At 42.7% G+C, this 19,603-nt stretch overlaps 1 protein-coding gene across 4 annotated transcripts in view; it reads right to left on the reverse strand.

Moving 5' to 3' along the window:
• Nucleotides 1–3,630: 3,630 nt before the first annotated feature.
• The window catches only part of tap1 (transporter 1, ATP-binding cassette, sub-family B (MDR/TAP)), a 34,412-nt gene continuing 18,439 nt past the window's right edge, over nucleotides 3,631–19,603 (reverse strand). For all 4 annotated transcript variants that reach the window (XM_017717611.2, XM_037534037.1, XM_017717613.2 and 1 more), the window contains 12 exons: nucleotides 18,663–19,000; nucleotides 17,061–17,253; nucleotides 15,574–15,688; nucleotides 15,206–15,336; nucleotides 13,191–13,396; nucleotides 11,705–11,902; nucleotides 10,464–10,592; nucleotides 9,641–9,829; nucleotides 8,374–8,547; nucleotides 6,946–7,105; nucleotides 6,285–6,421; nucleotides 3,631–4,853 (listed from right to left, as the gene is read on the reverse strand). In XM_017717611.2, coding sequence (XP_017573100.1) covers nucleotides 4,611–4,853; nucleotides 6,285–6,421; nucleotides 6,946–7,105; nucleotides 8,374–8,547; nucleotides 9,641–9,829; nucleotides 10,464–10,592; nucleotides 11,705–11,902; nucleotides 13,191–13,396; nucleotides 15,206–15,336; nucleotides 15,574–15,688; nucleotides 17,061–17,253; nucleotides 18,663–18,989 — 2,202 coding nt within the window. In that variant the 5' untranslated portion in view covers nucleotides 18,990–19,000 and the 3' untranslated portion in view covers nucleotides 3,631–4,610. The remainder of the gene's footprint in view (nucleotides 4,854–6,284; nucleotides 6,422–6,945; nucleotides 7,106–8,373; nucleotides 8,548–9,640; nucleotides 9,830–10,463; nucleotides 10,593–11,704; nucleotides 11,903–13,190; nucleotides 13,397–15,205; nucleotides 15,337–15,573; nucleotides 15,689–17,060; nucleotides 17,254–18,662; nucleotides 19,001–19,603) is intronic.

A 19,603-nucleotide genomic window follows, 5' to 3' on the forward strand; every position in this document is an offset into this window, starting at 1 on the left:
TATGTTTCTTTGGGGAGCATTTAAGAACCCTGTTTTGCAAAAAACCTCATTTAAGCATGAAATGGTTCAATATATAATTCATGATTCTAAATAAAACCATTTCCTTTACTACAGAACCTTTGAAGAACCTTTTTTTCTCATTCAGAAATGCACATTTGGGATAGGCTCATGCGTCACACAGGTTGTCGGCAGCTTTCCTTTCACTCCACTACATTTCAGAGTCTAATATCCGACTTTTTCCTCCTACATTTTGAGAAATCTGTCGTTCCTTTTGGTTTCTGTGTGTATAAAAACGTCACATGTCAAAACGAAAGAAGCGCAAAGCCAGAGCACCAATCAGGGCCCAGCGGTCACTTTGTTTAGAGCTGGTTTTGACCTGTTGGTCAGACCGACCCAGTGCAGCACGCGGTTCAACGTCAGCGCAGCAGCGTAAAACTTTGGGAGAGTCTGTTCAACATAAATGATGAACTAACCTAACTTTGTGTAAATAGAGCTCAATATAGAAATATGTCCACATATGCAGTCGAGACTGACGCGGCTTTTTTCTGAATTTCTACAAACACCATTTCATTTTATAGTAAATGAGTTTGGGCTGGTTTATGTTTATGAACAGACGCCTACAGATCAACATAGTAAAGGAGCTCATCTGTGATCCTGAGTTTAAAGCCAGTTTTTATTCAACTTAAACTTGGAACTAAGTTGTAAATAAATCTGAAACTGAAACTTTGCTTGTGTGTAAAAAGTGATTTCAGAGCCACTCGGTTCTCCCTGATGGAAACTGTTTACCTTCAGTGTTTTGTGCTTCTGATCATTTTAATAGACGTCAGCGTCACTAATTAATGACGTTCTATTAAAAGACTGGTTTACCAAGAGAGACGCTGGAGGACTTTCACCTGAAATGAGTTCATGAAGCCAGTCTGGTTATAAAAATGATAACAGGACATCAGAGCCAGAATTCCTCTTTTAGTACTTTTACTTTATACTTAAGTACATTTGAAGGGAAATACTTTAGTACTTTTACTCAAGTGGAGGTCTAAAGGGAGGAACTTCTACTTTTACTGGAGGAATATTTTACCTTGAGTATCTACTTTAACTCAGGTACAGGGTTCGTCCACCACGTTTTCAGTAGTTCTGTAACAGACTGCAAGCATAACGCACCAATATGACAGCTCTACAACTCTAAGGTGTGCGATGATTGAGATTTTTACTCATTGTGGACATGAAATGCTCATTTTGGCTCTTAACAGGCCTTCGCTCATTAGACTTGCTCATTAATACTCATTACCTCATTAACATGAGGATCTGATTGGCTTTTTTGCTAGAACGTATGTAAAACTGTAACAGTGCTCATAAATCTATTGTAAAGTCCACCTGGAGGTTCCAGGTTGCCATTTGTGGAAATATAACACAACAGACTTGCTCAGGGTTGAGAATTTTTATTGATAAAACAGCATAAAAATAAACTACAGTCAAAACATTTTGGACGTTACTTCATGTCTCTGTATGTTTTGTGTTATGGAAGCAAAGCAGGCCTTTTAAATCTCCAGTTCTCTAGTTTGTTGGTATATAAATACATATCATGTTAACACTGGTCAACAGATCTCTCTGGCCACTGACCCATAATTCATATGCAAATCCTAACCGAGAAACAATCTATGAGAAACTTACAGACTGAGCAAAAGCAAGTAGAGCATCTAAGGCATGGCCAGCATTTCTGACCAGCCTCTAACAGGTTTCCCAGCAGCACCGCGGCTGTCAGTATTACAGAAAACATTCACGGTTCATATGACGTGCTGCAGCGCCGATGGGAAATTTAAATGTGCTTTACAAGAGAAAAGAGCTGGAGATTTAGACCTAGAGCAGAGCAAACAGGTTCAATACTAAGGAGCACGCTTGTGGTCTCACGGCTGGCCGTTTATAAGTGGCCATTCTTCTGTGCTGCAGATACTGGAAGAAAAAGCTCTTCCACTGTTTCCGTCTCCTCAAATAAATGATTGTGATATTTACACCTAATTTAAAAATCCTAGATCTCAAAACATAAAGCATAAAACCTGAAAGAAACGCACACGTAGGAAAGTTAAATAAGGTGAACAACAAGTCAGAATCCCTTCAACAATTCTGTGCTGGCGCATCTGGGGTCATACAGTACTCACGATATTTCCAAACGCAGTTTCCGATATTTCCTCCCGCTGAAAGTGTGCTTATCACCTCTTTTTAGCAGCCAGGTAAAAAAGTTTATTCGGTTGTTTTAAAGGGACTGGTTACCTACAGGCTGTCTGTGTCTGTCTGTCTGCCCTGTGATGGACTGGCGACCTATCCAGGGTGTGTCCTGCCTTCCGCCCGAAGACTGCTGGGATAGGCTCCAGCACCCCCCCGCGACCCTGACGGAGAACCGGCTTAGAAAATGGATGGATGGATGGATGGTTACCTACATAAAGGTGTTTGGGCTCAGCATACTCAGCGCATTCTCTCCGCAAGTTACATATAAACAGGCTTAGATTCTTAGACCTCCTCATTTAACCCGTCCGTGCAGTGAAACACCCATGTACATGCGGACTAGTGAACACACACACACACACACACACACACACACACACACACGGGCAGTGAGCAGCCCTATCCACAATTGGGCCAGCAATTGGGGGTCAGGTGTCTTGCTCACTGGCACTTCAGTCACGGCCCGTCAGCCGAGGGGATCGAACCAGCGACCCTCCAGTCGCAAGGCAGGTTCCCTGACCTTCAGCCCACGACTGCCCCGAAGATGTGAACCACAGAGAGCGACAAGGCTGAAGTTGGCTTCATATTTGCCAGCTTCTTGTTCGTATCTTCTCAGTCCACCTTAAATGACGCAGCAGTCACATTCTGACGTTGTAATAAGAACTGCTCTCGTTCAAACCGCATCATCGAGGCCACAGACTTGATGTGGTTTAGAGCAAAACTTCGCTGTTCCTGAAAGCAGCCGGCAGCACTTCAGACAACAGATACTACAGAAATGATAAACGTGATCCAGCATCCATGTGAGGGGGAGTCACCTGCTGGCTGAAGTCAAGCTGTGCTCTAAACCACCTCGACAAGTCTGAGTGCTCCTAATGAAGTCCTGTATGCAGCTGGAGTGGGCTGAGAGGAGTTTTGCCGATATATTCACAGAAAAAGATTTGGGTGACTATTGACTTCTAGTCTTTGTGAGGAACATTAGCCTTGTAGCTCCAGCGCTACACTAAGAAACCTGGACACCAAACATGTCTTTGGCTGATCAAATACGTCTAAACTAAGCGGATAAGTGTGTAAATTGGACATTTCGCCAAAATCCTTTAAATGGCTGCAGTGGGGGAATGTTTGAATGAGCTTGTTTGGAATATTCTTAGGCCAGAAACATACTTAACTGAAATATGCAAATCAAATGACCATGCCAAGCCAACACAATGCCCAAGCTTAATGTGAGTTCCTACATTACTGCGGTAGTTAAAACACTCAGTACTCTTCGGGGGCAGTCGTGGGCTGGAGGTTAGGGAACTGACCCTGTGACCGGAAGGTTGCTGGTTTGATCATAACTGAGGTGTCCTTGAGCAAGACACCTAACCCCCAATTGCTCCCCGGGCGCCGTGGATAGGGCTGCCCACCGCTCCGGGCAAGTGTCCTCACTGCCCCCTAGTGTGTGTGTTCACTAGTGTGTATGTGGAGTTTCACTTCACGGATGGGGTAAATGTAGAGGTGGAATTTCCCCGTTTGTGGGATTAAAAAAGTATCACTTAACTACTCAAGAGGATGAGAGAAGACAAATCTGGGCCCAGATTCCCAAAAGCATCTTGGCGTTAATATCATTTGGGTAGAGACAGTGTTCGCTATGATGCTCGCTCTACCATTTAGGAATAGTCTTTGAGCTAAGATCTTTTTGGGAAGCTCAGTCCAGGATCTTATGTTTCTCCAAAAGCCACAGCAACTAAACATGTGGACAGCAGACGAGTGCGTTCTGCTTTATTTATGAAGAGGAGGCAGATCATATTTATGTTTATACGAGTAAACCGGTTCTGCAGGGAACTTGTCAAACTGCTGGTCCGCCAGGAGCATTGACCAGGAGAAAGCAAGCTGCGAGAACAGGGCTGCTCAGCCACGCCTGGCTGCCAATATAGCGCCCCCTTGCTGTCATGCTCAGAACGCAGCTTGAGCATTCTATTGATTATACAGGGCTATGGTGCTGAACTGTCTGTGTAGCTTGAAGCGCATGCATTTACATACTTGCATGAAGTACGTTTCTGGGATTAGACAAAGACTTAGATGTGCACTACTGTTATGCAGTACGCAGTGCTTTGAATTGACCTGATTCAAACATCAGTTGCACATAAATCAAATGCCTCAAAATTGCTGTCTAAGTTTACTTGCTTTTGGCAGTAATCGCTCATGTAATGTATTTTATTCATGTGCAACTGATACACACATTTAAATCAAACAAATCCAAATAACTTCTTTTTTGACTGGATGAAAACTCACATGAATCAGACCACAAATCTGACGCGTTTGTACTAAATTTCAGTGTATAGTGCATTTTCAATTCAAACAAAGATTCTGCTTGTTGTCAGGTTGTGCGGTTTGTTAAACATGCACCAGGCCTTTCAGGAAGAGGAGTCGCTGTCCGTTGTTTCATCCGTTTTGCGGTAGAAGCTGACGTTCTGCTGCTGTACGAATTCAGCGTAGGGTCCGTTCCTCTCCAGAAGCTCAGCATGGCTGCCCTGCTCCAACACCTCGCCAGCCCGCAGGAAGACCACATTATCAGCCAGCTCCACTCCGCTCATCCGGTGGGTGATGAGGAGAACCGTGCGATGACTTGAGCTGGAGTTCAGCACGGCCTGGTGAACCTGCCACACAAACATTTACAAGTCACTGTGGTGTCGTTTAGTCTGAAGGGTAAGGCTGTTATTGTCAGTTAACTGAGTAGTCAAAGCAAATTGGCCTGTGTTGTTGAGTCTCTACTGCACTAAAGCCCCAGTCAGGATGATTTTACAACATTCATTCACCTGATTACTTTCAAACTGCTCAGTCCATATGCATAAGACCAAGAGGAAGAACATTAAGCCTTAAGTGATCAGCTCAAGAACAGCGTAGAGAGCTTCATGGAATGGGTTTCCATGGCCGAGCAGCTGCATCCAAGCCTTACATCACCAAGCGCAATGCAAAGCGTGGAATGCAGTGGTGTAAAGCGCCGCCACTGGACTCTAGAGCAGTGGAGACGTGTTCTCTGGAGTGACCAATCACGCTTCTCCATCTGGCAATCTGATGGACGAGTCTGGGTTTGGCGGTTGCCAGGAGACGGTACTTTGACTGCATTGTGCCGAGTGTAAAGTTTGGTGGAGGGGGGATCATGGTGTGGGGGTGTTTTTCAGGAGTTGGGCTCGGCCCCTTAGTTCCAGTGAAAGGAACTCTTAAAGCTTCAGCACCAAGAGATTTTGGACAATTTCACGCTCCCAACTTTGTGGGAACAGTTTGGGGACGGCCCCTTCCTGTTCCAACATGACTGCGCACCAGTGCACAAAGCAGGTCCATAAAGACGTGGATGAGCCAGTTTGGTGTGGAAGAACTTGACTGGCCTGCACAGAGTCCTGACCTCAACCCCATAGAACACCTTTGGGATGAATTAGAATGGAGACTGTGAGCCAGGCCTTCTCGTCCAACATCAGCGTCTGACCTCACGAATGTGCTTCTGGAAGAACGGTCAACAATTCCCATAAACACACTCCTAACCCTTGTGGAAAGCCTTCCCAGAAGAGCTGATATAGCTGCAAAGGGTGGGCCGACATCATATTAAACCCTATGGATTAAGAATGGGATCTCACTCGAGTTCATATGAGTGTGAAGCCAGAAGAGCGAATACTCTTGGTAACACAGTGTATGTGCTAAAGGGACTCCAAAGTTGCCCTGAAGGTTTCTTTTAGCAAATTCCAATTATTCCAATCCCTTATTCCATTGATCATTTTGCCTGTTTGAAGTAATTCCTTATAATCTTACAACAATTATCATGAGAAATATTCTATATACTCACTAAATGATTTCACTTGCCAAGTTATAATGTTTGCAATGTTTTCTACACTGCCTTTAAAATTTCCAATTTTACTAACAACCTTTTCTGTGAAGGTTTTGTGCTGTTTGGTTGATTACCTGTAGACCATGCAGCTCTCAGTGAAGCCAGTGAACTTCAGCTCCAATATAAAAATAGCACGCTTCATATGAAAATGAGCACTGATCCACTGTTGTGCGTAAGATGTGATACAACACGGAGTACAGTTTCTCACCAAATGTACATTGTGGTCATCCAGGTCACTGGTGGCATCATCCAGCACGAGGATCTGCGGCTGTCGAATCAGAGATCTTGCTATGGCTATCCGCTGTTTCTGACCTCCAGACACTTGGCCTCCCTTTTGTCCAGCATCTGTAACACACACACGTGTAAAATGATTAAAATAAAAGCACAGTTAAAACTAGGGATGCATCGATACCAACACTGGTATCAGGAATCAGTCCAATACCCGGACACTGAAGGACGACTGACTGTCAAGCTCTCCTGCTGCCCACTTCAGACCAGCTGCCCACGCCCCAGCTACCTCCACCTGCCTTGGACTAGCTGCCCACCCTGCACTGATGTTCTCATAGACTCCCAGCTATTCCTACTACTAATACTACTGCTATTAATATTAGTAGTATAATAACTCTGTAGGTAGTCTGACCAGAGGAGGACGGGTCCCCCCTGGTGAGCCTTGGTTCCTCCCAAGGTTTCTTCCTCAGCTCTGAGGAAGCCACTGTCGCCCCCTGGCTCGCTCACCTGGGAGTTTTACACTCATGTTAAAAATTTGTCCTTTCTGGAATTCTGTGAAGCTCCTTTGAGACCACATCCGTTGTAAAAAGCGCCACAAATAAATTTGACTTGATTTTATTCTCTTGCTCCCTTTAACTCACCGGTCTCGTAGCCTTCTGGAAAGCTCTTGATGAATTTGTGTGCACTGGCCAGTTTGGCAGCTTCCTCAATGTCTTTATCGAAGGCGGCCACTCTGCCATATTTGATGTTGTCCCTGATGGAGCGGGCGAACAGCACTGGTTCCTGGGACACCACGCTAATCTGAACAGGGCGAGAAACAACAAGCGGCAGTAGAAAAGGTGGTTCAGTTTGGGAAAGTCGTTCAGGTTTTAATAATAAAAAAAAAAACGGTATAAACTGTATAATCACATACACCCAATCATTACATGAAATGTAGCTATGGGCTGTAATTTTAACAGCAAACTGTAAAGCTTAAAACAGACCTGGTGTTGTTTTTGTTGCCTTTATGATTATTTTTCAAAAAGCCAATTACAGGGCATTTCATAAAACAAGATCTCTCAACAAGGTAAGATGGATAATGTGAGGGGAATTTCACCAATTTTTCAAATTTTATGCAAAATTCAGTTGTTGAGATGTAAAAAAAACTGGTTGACGTAAAATGATTCACCGTCAAGAAACATAACTTATATTTCATTACCGGCTGTATCTACAACCCAAATAAAGCCATTTTATTTACTGTTTAAAATAAACAATAAATCCACACAAATCTGCTGAGATTTACAGTATATGTAATGTGGATGATGGCAAAATCGTGAAAAATCTGAAAAAATACATTTTCTTTTGGGAAACCTTGCAGAAGACGTGTGTACAGTAGGTTCATGGATCATTTTCAGAAGTAATTAAAATATATTTGTGCTGTGCAGATGTTTCTGTACAACGCACAATTTCACATCAAACTACTCTGAATGTCTCAATGAGATTAAATTACGCAGAAATTTCGGAAAATAGATAAGAGTAAGGATGGGAAGATTACTAGGTTTAATGATATACTGTAATAGATCCAATGATAATCCAATGATGATGATACCAAATGATTGAATAATTTCACTTATAATCACACAGGCTGTATCTGAAGGTAAATAGCCAAACAAAGTGTATTCTCCATGCACAGCTCACACAGGAGAACACACGTTCACATAATCATAATCTGAACAATAAACATTAGCAGTGCTGGCCGTGATTTAAACTGTAGTGTAGTATGCGGTAGAGATGGTATGATACCACTGAATGCTTGAGTATCAGCTAATATCTGACATTGGAGTAATATATATTACATATAATTACAACTAATATATATTATATATATAACACAATGACTTTAGAATATACATTAGTGCATTTTAAACATTTTCCCTGTATTTTACCAATTTAGAAATAACATCACAAACTGCTCACTCATGTCATATGACAGAAAAATGTAATTTCATCTAATCCAAAGATCAGACATATCAGATACATAAACCAACCGGAAAAATACTACGTCTTTGTGCAGCCACAGATGTAATTACCTTCTCATGCAGGTACTCGTCCTTGTAGTTTAGCAGTGGCTCTCCATCCAGTAAGATCTCACCACTCTGGGGCTGGTAAAACCTCTCCAGCAGCCGGACGATGGTACTCTTGCCTCCATCTGCTGGACCTACAAGGGCAGTGACCTTCCCCGGCTTCAGCTCCAAAGAAACAGTCTGCACACAGTCACACATCAAACAGTCAAATATTCAACCTCAGCTGAAACGGGAATAGCACAGCAGCGATTAGTCACAGTCGACAACCTAAATCATGTCATTTTACACATTTTAAACAGTGCTTCACTTACTAAATAGGTCTCTGCTATACTCTGTAATGTTAATATATACAATGACACGCAAAGTCATTGCAACAGATTAGCAGCTGGACAGCACAGTGGATAACACCATCACATCATCTTAATTTTACCAGCTACAACTGCTATTCTACAGTTATAAGTCTCATCACATTTATCCACATACTTTCGTGGTTATTTACAATTCGAACAGTGCTAGGATGCTGTTAAGGACATGTAATTAACTGGAAAACAGAAATATGAATAAGGTGAAGCCTGATAATGTGTTAATAATCTGACTAATAACTCAATAGAAAACAAAATACAACCAAACACCTCAGTCGGAATAGTCTAGTGCGATTGAGGCCATGTGGAATTCAATTTCTATCCGACTGATCGAGGTGGATAATCCTGTAAATAATCCGTTAAACAGAAGAATTATATCCGTGTAAACGTCTGTATCCGATTACATTCCCTATCGGAAAGTTTCAGTCTGTTCTGCTTGTGCGTCGCGCCACAGTGAGAGTTTATACAGATGCTCTGATCTTTAAAAGACGGCGGCGGGACGGACGTCCAGCTTATGCGTCTCAGAGCACGACGTCTTCCTCTCGGCCTTCTTTAATAAGGACGAGTGAAGGACGTTTTCCTGAGTCTGACGTCATTTTAAAGCAGTTAGAAACACAATCACTGCTCACTGCTGCTCATCTCGCTCTGACTGGACATCTGAACAGCTGGTTGTCATAGTAACGTCTATGCTCCACGCATGCATGTAATTTTCAATCAGACAACTTGTAGCGCATGTAAATGAAGATTTTCCATCAGATTGTTGAGTAGAGTGAGAATAAACACCTCACTGTTAATCTACGATCCGAATGTGTTCAATTGGATTGGCAGAAATCTTTGCATGTAAACACAGCACAATCAACAGTCTCAGGTCCACAGCTGAGTAGCTGTTTGTGCTTGTTTTTCCGCCTCACCTTGAGAACATTCTGTTCAGGCCTTGTGGGATAGGCAAAGGTGATGTTGTTGAAGCAAACATGACCCTCAAGTTTCTCAGGAGCTAAAGATCCTTCAGGAGGAATATCTGGCTTCCGGTCCACATACTCGAAAATCTTTTGTGAGGCTCCGATAGCCTTCTTCACACGAGGGTAGTAAGACATCAGAGCCTGCAAAAACAACAGGCATGTTTGAAGAAGCAACTCCGCAAGAGTCTGTGCACCACCATTCAAAACTCTGATAAGCTGGAACAGACAAAGTGCCTCATTTAAACAGTAATATGAAAAGCTATGAATCTTTGATTCAACATTTCACAAACTGTGCTGCGCTAAATCCAAATAAGCAGTTAGGAAGGGTTGTAAGCGCTTACGATGTCCTCGATGTCCATACTCAAACAGCGAAACATGACACAATATGATGTAATCTATCTAACAATAAATGAGCGATTAATGTTGTCATATTGCTCAGTTCTACACCATAGGTACTTTTTGACTTTGGGGGGAAAAATCAATAGTTTTACAATAACAATAAAGCAATAACAACAACAACAACAACAACGATTACATAATAACTACACCATATTATCTATTTAAATAGTTTTCTACCTGATCACCGCTTTTCAAAAAACACAGCATTCTAGATAACGTCATTCTAGATATTCATCTTATTAGAACTTCATTTTGCAAAACTGCATGTTAAAATTTTCATTTCATTGCCACGTCCTGCTATTCAATTTGTTAGAACTTTCTAGATGTTTTCCAGTTTCATTCTAGGTTTTATAAGACTTTCCTTTTTCAACTTTACCTCCATGGCAGAAGTGAACTGAAGTTCGTAAAGCACGAAAGACACCAGATCACCACTGCTGACATCACCTCCTGCCACCAGCTGCCCCCCATAGTACAGGATGCAGACTTTCAAAGCCAGAGTGGACATCTGATCAAAAAGAGTGATTTCTTTAGAAGCATCTAAAGTGGACAACAATAAATGAAAGGTACCAGCAGACAATACACACACACACACACACACACACACACAACCACATGTGATTTGACCAGAGGCACACAGCTGTACAGGGAACGAGCTTCTGCGGTTTTAGCGCACTTTTACTGCTCATTTTCTAAATTTAATGGAAAAAATAAATAAATGTGGCAGAAGTTATGGTACATTTCATATTTTCTAGGGCTGCAGATATTGACATAAAATGCGATGTTCAGTAAAGCTGTCAGATATCACAGTGACGATATGAAATGTTTTAAGTTACTATTAAAATAAGCGTCTCTGGCAGTTCTACCTCAACAGCTTTTTCTATAAAGGCTACACAACCAAACAAAAATATCTATTTATTTGTTTACATAGGCACACAAACATTATTTTGTTTAATTTTTTTGTAATTAAATTTTGTGCATGAAACACACCGGCTTGTATTTAGATTAAAAATAACACTGTTTGGCTCCCGAGTGGCGTGACCATCTAAACGCTGGCCGTGTCATCAGGAGATCGCGAGTTTGATCCCTGGTGATGCTGCAGTCGTCCGTAGCCGGGAGTCCAGGAGAGCACAGCTGGCCTCGCTCTCTCTGGGTGGGTAGGATCTTTCCTCTGAGCGCGTTCGGCCGTCCCGTGACGTTGCGTGAGCGGCAGTTTGAAAAGTAGCGTCGGCTGATTTCACAGGGGAAGCCTGTGCTGCCTTCACCCCCCTAGAGTTGGTGGCATTGTGTGATTGGGTCCTAAGTAGCGGGTGGAATTGGAAACGACTAAAATTGGGGAGAAAACTGGGGGAAAAAATCCAAAAATAATAAATAAATAACATTGTTCTTGCTTTTAGTTGAGTCGTTAGGGATTGTGATCTGGTCAGGGGCTCTTATTTTGAAGGACTTTGAAGGACTTCGATGGCCCAGCTGGCTCGCAGAAACGAATCTTATGTTTATTCTCTGGGTGTGTAACACTATCTCTTAAAAAAACCATCAAAGTGTCACTTTGGTTTATTTAGTCTTTTGATTGTTTCACGTGTAAATGTCTGAGGAGCAGATCGAAGATCTGAGTCTTACGCTGTTGGTCCAGGTTGAGGCAGCGTAAGCAGCAGCTTCCACTTTGTTGAGCGAGTAGGTGTCCTCCAGGCACTTCCTGTACCTCTCCGTCTCTCCGTCCTCATTGGCGAAGCTCCTCACAGTCTTTATGGACGAGAACGTTTCCGTGGCAACGTTATTCGCCTTGGCCAGAGATTCTTGCACTTTTACAGAATGTGTCTAGAAAAGAGACAATACAGGTCGTCACTGAAGCCTCTGACCTAAGAAAGATCTGATCCTTTATGAAAAATGAAATCAGTGCATCATGAAATCTGAAATTTTACCACGATTCACTTCGATTTGGGTTTATTTTTACAGAAACCATGTGGGTGACTATCGAGCTCTTTTATCAGCAACGTTCGACCTGCAGCTTCAGTTCTAAACTAAAGAAGCAAAATTTGCTCTCCAAATTTCGCTGAACAGCTACACCTACACCTAGGCTGAGTGTAAAACACGCAAATAAAATTAGATTTTTTGCCAAAACAGCTTTTATAACATTTTCATGTTTCATGTTCATGAAATGTTTTTGCATCTTACAACCAACCCATTCATTTGGAAGGAAATCTGTATTTTTTAACCACATTCAATAAATTAAAAAAGAAAATACACCAAATGAACAAAAATAATGGCCACTGTAAGATATTGTAATTAATTTTAACATAATAAAATTTGACGCAGATAATCCACCAAAACACATCAGCATTTTTACATGACATACGTAATCTTTTGGTTATGTACTTACAGAAACTACACAAACGCTCTCATTCAGTGAAACTGAGCTGTTTTCTGCATCTGAACTCGGCATTTATTGTACATATCATCAAAAAATCATGAAACTAGCACATCAGAATAAAACTCAGAACAAAAACAGGGCCTATGTATCTGTTGTTTCATGAAACAAAAGTCTTTACTTTAAAGTAATAGTTGTTTAGTTCTTTAGAACCAACGCTAACATTGCTAACAGATGCTAAAACTCAATAGCGACACAAACCAGTGAGGTTTTGTTTGTTGTGTAGTTCAGAGTCGCACTGTGTCCTAAACCACATCGACGAGTCTGAGGAGCTGGAGGTAGTCTGAGTGGGTTGACAGACGTTTTGGGGATGTATTTATTGTATTTAACGATTTGGGTGACTCTGAACTTCAAGACTCTGAACTTCGAGACTCTGAACTTTGAGACTCTGGACTTCAAGACTCTGGACTTCGAGACTCTGAACTTCGAGATTCTGAACTTTGAGACTCTGAACTTCAAAACCCTGGACTTTGAGACTCTGGACTTTGAGACCCTGAATTCAAGACTCTGGACTTCGAGACTCTGAACTTCGAGACTCTAGACTTCGAGAGTTTGTTAGCAACATTATCCCCGTAGCTCCAGCACTAAGCTGAAAAAGCGAAATGATTGCCTGATCAACTTCGTCTGGGTTAAGTGGTAAACCAGGGAAGGTGCTGGTACCCATCTTTCTTAACCAACCTGGTAGAACCTTCCGGTAAACTCTGGGATGATCCAAATAACAGGAAGGCCGAGGACGGTGAAGATGGTCAGCCGGGCAGAGAGATACAGCATGGAGCTTAGCAGGAAGAGCATGCGGAAGGAGTACCACATCAGCAGACTCAGCTCCTCGCTCAGGCTTTCGCTCATGGTGTTGGTGTCCGTGGTGATCCGAGACACAATCTCACCTGCGCAGAACCCAAGTCAACTAATGAACACACAAATCTCACAGATTAAAAGCTTGATATATACAACATATCGGTGGCACTTTATCTCGAGTCGTCCTTTTCAGATAAAATAATCACTCAACGTGTTACGGGACGGCGGGGAGGCGGAGCCAAGCGCAGAACTGAAAGCCAACAAAAAGGGGAGATGAGTAAGGATGTTTATTGGGGCAACAGAGTGTGTTTGTGATGTTGTAAATCGGGTAACGCCGAGCCGGCTTTGAGCCACCGCTGTACGGATCGGCGGTCCGTGTCGTTACCGCTGCGTCACTGGGACACACAGGTAATCCACTGGTTGAAGCCCTTCAAGGAAGGGAAAGAAAAAAGGTGGAGATGTAGAACAAAGGAAAGCAGCGCGCTCAAACAAAGGCTGAGTTAGAAAGGAGAAATAAACGACAATGAGAACACAAAAGACGCTGCCGCCGTGATCACGACTTTCCTTCACTTGTTTGCTCTTAGAGCAAACACCTTTTGTATGGCTTGGATTTAAAAAAATATATATTTTGTTTGTTTTTTTTGTGAGTAATTTGGGGGAAATTACTCTCTTTTTATTTTTTGGGGCAATTTCTTCTCTCTAAGTCCCGTACTGCCGTTTGCCACAGCCTTAAGTAGGGGAGCCCCAGGTGTATCGAGTGAGCCTAATTAGTCCGTGGCTCCTCGCCACCTTCGCCCTCTGCTGGCAGCAGACGGGGCTGGCTGGGCACCTTGTTGCCATCGCCCTCTGCTGGCAGCAGGCGGTGCAGGCTGGGCACCTTGTTGCCGTTGCCCTCTGCTGGCAACAGGTGGGGCCAGCTGGACCCTTACACAACAGACTTTCAGCAACATAACAACAACTTATCAATTATGTAATAGCTGTGAATACATTGACCGATTCTCTCTCTCTCTCCCTCTACATATATATATATATATATATATATATATATATATAAATTTGTTTATAATCTGCTGAATTCAGTAGTTTTTCACGTTATTTGGTGTGTAACTTCATAACTGTAGATGTTACACTAAACTGTAGATGTTAGAGGTCACTAAAAAACATGTAACAGGTCTAATACTGACCATCGTAACATCCTGAACCAAGGTGTTATAGATATGCTGACAACACCACTCTGTACCTGGAGTTTAACTGGATTAGGCTTTGGTTAAAGTTAGTGTTAGGATTTTGGCCAAGGTGAGGGTGAGGGTTAGGATTAGGGCCAGGGTGAGGGTGAGGGTTAGGATTAGGGCCAGGGTGAGGGTGAGGGTTAGGATTAGGGCCAGGGTGAGGGTGAGGGTTAGGATTAGGGCCAGGGTGAGGGTGAGGGTTAGGATTAGGGCCAGGGTCTTTCGTATCACAGTCCTATTCGCAACACACGGTTTTCTTACTGATGCAAAACCAAAAAAACACTTTACAGTGTCCTACAGTGGCTGCACGATCTGCACAGTCACTCTGGCAGATAGCAGTACACGACTGTAGGGCTGGGGGTGACATGGCTTTTATTATTTTACTGCACCATAAAAAAATGAATAGCTTGTTGATTGATCATAGTGGCCAAGGGAGGAACTAAAGACGGCATAGTAGTTCAGTTACCTGATAAATTACAGGTAGACCAACAATATCTCTTATAAACTTAACTGATGAAACAAAAACAATCAAAATGACTTATTTATTTTGGTGTTTTTGCTAAAATGATTATGAGGCCTTGTTCTGTTATGTAACATTTAGCAACAGTTCTAAAAATGGAAAAATATCGGATTTTTTGGACAATCCGTACATTTTTTGGACAATCGTACCTGTTGAAATCTGATCAAAGAAGGCGATTTCCTGTTTGAGCACGCACTGGAAGACCTGACTCTGAATGGAGGTGTGGATGAGGCTCATGGTGATGTTATAGATCAGGTCACACACGAACTCAAGCACAGCACTGCAAAGAAAACAGATGGACACAGTGGCATGTTAGCAGTCAAAGCTTCGTCTCGCTTGTCATAATAATGATAATAATAATAATAATAACAATAATATTAATAATAATAATAATAATAATGATGATGATACAGTGACGCTCCTCCGACAAATGCAGCAGTTTATGAGAGGGGTTGTGCTTTGGTTGTAAAGCAGATGTAGCTGTAACATGACTTTGTGGTCCAGAGTTGTGTCTTACCTCATGATGGTCATGACCGACATGACCTTGATGGCGTTACTGAAAGCCTCAGGTTCGTCCTCTTTCATGATCCAGTCCGTCATTTTACCCGTGTAATGAGGGATCGCCATCTCTCCTGAGGATCCAAAACAAAGATTAAATTGAACAAAAATCATAATTAAATATAATGAGCTTATTAACAAACAGGTCACACAGGTTTAATCCAATCGAATCGAGAAGTTTGCCTGTGATCCATTGAGAGAGTTTGGCGATGGGCCCTTAAATTCATTTAAATCTGCTACCAGAGGAGTTAAGGCGTTTCATGGATCTATTCGTTGGGAGCGAATACACTATATTTCCAAAAGTGTTCAGTCACTCATCCAGATCACTGAGTTCAGGTGTTCCAGTCACTTCCATGGCCACAGGTGTATAAAGCCGAGCCCCTAGGCCTGCAGACTGCTTCTACAGACATTAGTGAAAGAATGGGTCGCTCTCAGGAGCTCAGTGAATTCCAGCGTGGTACCGTGATCGGACGCCACCTGTGCAGCAAGTCCAGTCGTGAAATTTCCTCACTACTAAATATTCCACAGTCAACTGTCAGTGGGATTATAACAAAGTGGAAGTGATTGGGAACGACAGCAACTTTGTGGGAACAGTTTGTGGACGGCCCCTTCCTGTTCCAACATGACTGCGCACCAGTGCACAAAGCAGGTCCATAAAGACGTGGATGAGCCAGTTTGGTGTGGAAGAACTTGACTGGCCTGCACAGAGTCCTGACCTCAACCCGACAGATCACCTTTGGGATGAATTAGAGTGGAGACTGTGAGCCAGGCCTTCTCGTCCAACATCAGCGTCTGACCTCACAAATGCGCTTCTGGAAGAACGGTCAGAAATTCCCATAAACACTCCTAACCCTTGTGGAAAGGGTTCTTTCATGCTCTAAAACGCCTGAGCTGCTTCCTACTCGGAGCTGTGTGGATGTGTCAGAAGGCAGCGTAAACAACCTGTGTCCACTGGCAGTGGTGAGCAACACAGCCGATTGGTGCAGCTCAGCCCTGCATGTTTGAGGCTCCCCTGAGGAAATTAAACCACTTCTTTTCCGAGATCTAACATTTTGCAGCTTATACTGAAAAACTCAGGCTTTCATCTCATGACGTGCGGAATAATACATATAAATACAATGACTTTCCCATGTAACAGCAGAAACTGTAAATCATCATGAAAGAGATTAGGTTCAAACACTAACGATGCTAAAACTCATTTGAGATAAAAAGCGAAACAACGAAACGGGCACATTAAACAATTTGGGGAATTCCGACATGGAGTGTGATTAGATTCAACAACAGTAGAGAGATTTTCACCTCAAGTGAAAGTGAAAGTGGCGCAGGCTCTTTTACTGCTGGACTTGCTTTTGTTTATTTGGAAGGTCTGTAGCTCGTTAACCATAGAGGGGATTATAACAACTGAAATCACATAGAAAGACAAAAACAAAAGGTTTGGTCTGTTACCAAGGGAGGACAGGAACACTAAGGAGATGACCACAGTGAAGCGGTTGCGGTACGGCTTTAAGTATCCAAGGAGCCTCTGCAGGGATGTCTGGCCTTTCTTGGGGGCTTTCACCTTAGCCTTTGAGAAAATGGATGGGACGTAGCGTTTCCACAGCAGCAGAGACAGAGCCAGGACAGCATAGCCCTGCAGCAGCTGAAAGGGTAAGGTGTTCAACATTTTGTGAGCACAACATGTTTCAGAATGACACAAATTAGTATATTATGACTCTACATAGCAGAGACAACACTTCATATAAGTCACTTCCAGTCAAAACGGCCTGTAAGTACAATTTATTCATTTTTCAGTCGGGGAAAATGGAAGAATTAACACAGAAGCCTCAATAACTAAATATAAAATTAAAACTTACAGCATGCAGTGTGAAAATTACCACGTGGTAATGTGGCTGGCTACCCCTGCGTGGGCTGGCGGCTAATTCGCTCACTATACCAGCACTGACGCAACCTTATATGGCGACAAAATGTGTGATTTTAACAGTTCCTCTTCTGGGAACGATCTTTTCTAGCTCTTCTCCTCTCCTGTCTTCAGTCTGAGGAACGAGCAACAGCTCTTTCATCCAAACTCCTGGGAAAATCTGGCGGGTTTTGAGATTTACCGATACGCTGATGTCTTTCTAGTATTTCAGAAGAATCTTGGGCGTAGTTACAGTTGCTAAGCTATGAAGGACCAACTGGGTGAAGCAATTTGCGACAGCGCCACCCTGAGGCACAGCAGTGCTGCTTCTCTAGTTAGTTAAGGATACCAAAGACAGAAGCTCCTGATTGATGGAAGAAGCAGCGAAAGAACGACAGCACAAAATTATACTATGTTCATTTTAAGAGACCCCCAAACTTTTGATTCAGAGACATTCAGGAGATCCAAGAGGCTAATCAGGGGGTTCCAGACCTTCTCCCAAGAATTCCCTGTATTTCGCACCTTGATTTGTGGTACTTACTGGCAAGCACACGCCAAAGCCTGTATTTATCTTCACGATGAAGGCCCGCTCTGCTCGTTAGTTGGTTTGCTGTTCACGATGCACGTGATTCGTTCACATTAATGACTGATTTGAATCTAAACAAGTGTGAATCATCATGTTAAGAGGATCAGATCTGAGAAAGAATCGGATTTGAGCAACGAGGCTCGCATTGAGAACGTAGCCAAGAAATCCCAAACACATTCAGAGATGCTGCGCTCTGGACTCTGGGGTGGCCAGAATGTTCTGAGGAACATTACACCTTCTTGTCTTCTTTTCTCAGTGAGGCTTCTTTACAGCTACACAGCCTTTCAGACTCACAGCACCTCAGTCCTGGTGGTCCACCAGATCTTGCAGGTGGTTTTTAGGAGTATCATTTTCTCTATAACATTTAATAACGTTCAGAATTCCAGTTTTGGCCATTTCTGTGTTTCTATGCGAGGCGATAACTGTACTTAAAGGCCGTTTTGACCAGAAGAATGAAATCAATGAAGGGTCTGAATTTGGCACAGCACTGTAGATCTTTATCATTGTTATTTAAAGCTATAATGTGACACCCAAAGTCATTTCAATACACTCTCTAGTCTCTTACCGCTTCCCAGGTGTGCCATCCCCACAGAAGCTCCACCGTCGACCAGCCGCACGCCCAGAGAAACGTAATGTAGGCAGGATACAACAAACCGTGAACGGTTACAGTCTGGACTCCCTCGAAGCTTCTGAGCCAGGCTGGGCTGCCCGGGTAAGAGAAGACTGTGAGGAGAAGCAAGCAGACCCTCAGCAGCCCCACAGCCCAGAGTGTGGTAAACGCCTGTGGGACCAGCAGTGAAGAGAGCTGCCCCACACCCAGTGTCTTTACCACACACACGTCCACACACAGCAACAAGAAAAAGGACAGATACGACGCCATCGCAGCCTTCATTCCCGACAAGACTGCAAAACAAAAACAGGAAACAGGGAAAAATGGTTTAATAGATGCTTTTATGTGCATCTAAATACATGCACACTATACTATTACTTACAATGAGGTGTGTATATGTATATATATATATATATATATATATATATATAATAAACAGTGATCTTCTGGATATCAGTGTGTTTGTTTCCCCATCTCCAAGCCTCTCCTCGAGGAAGCCCAGTATTATATGTAGTTAAAAAGCAGCTCCTGGTTTGACCAATCAGTGCTCAGTAAATTGAGCTCATGATGTCATTGATGATATTAACGAGTCTCTGTGGCGGCTGTGAAGGTGTCCAGGAAAAATATGGACCCGAGAAATTCTTGTTACTTTTTATTGCTTTTCTGTTTATTTAAATTATGAATACGACTTTATTCTAATGTCTATTGTGATAAACTCACTGCTGAGGTCAACTGGTTAAACATCTGCTTAGACGCCTAAAACCTTCACAGAGTACTGTGTATATATATATATATATATATATATATATATATATATATTTACATACGTATATACGTACACACACACACACACACACACACACACACACACACACACACACACACACACACCGGCC

The sequence above is a fragment of the Pygocentrus nattereri genome, chromosome 24, assembly GCF_015220715.1.
Source record: "Pygocentrus nattereri isolate fPygNat1 chromosome 24, fPygNat1.pri, whole genome shotgun sequence".
Taxonomy (NCBI): domain Eukaryota; kingdom Metazoa; phylum Chordata; class Actinopteri; order Characiformes; family Serrasalmidae; genus Pygocentrus; species Pygocentrus nattereri.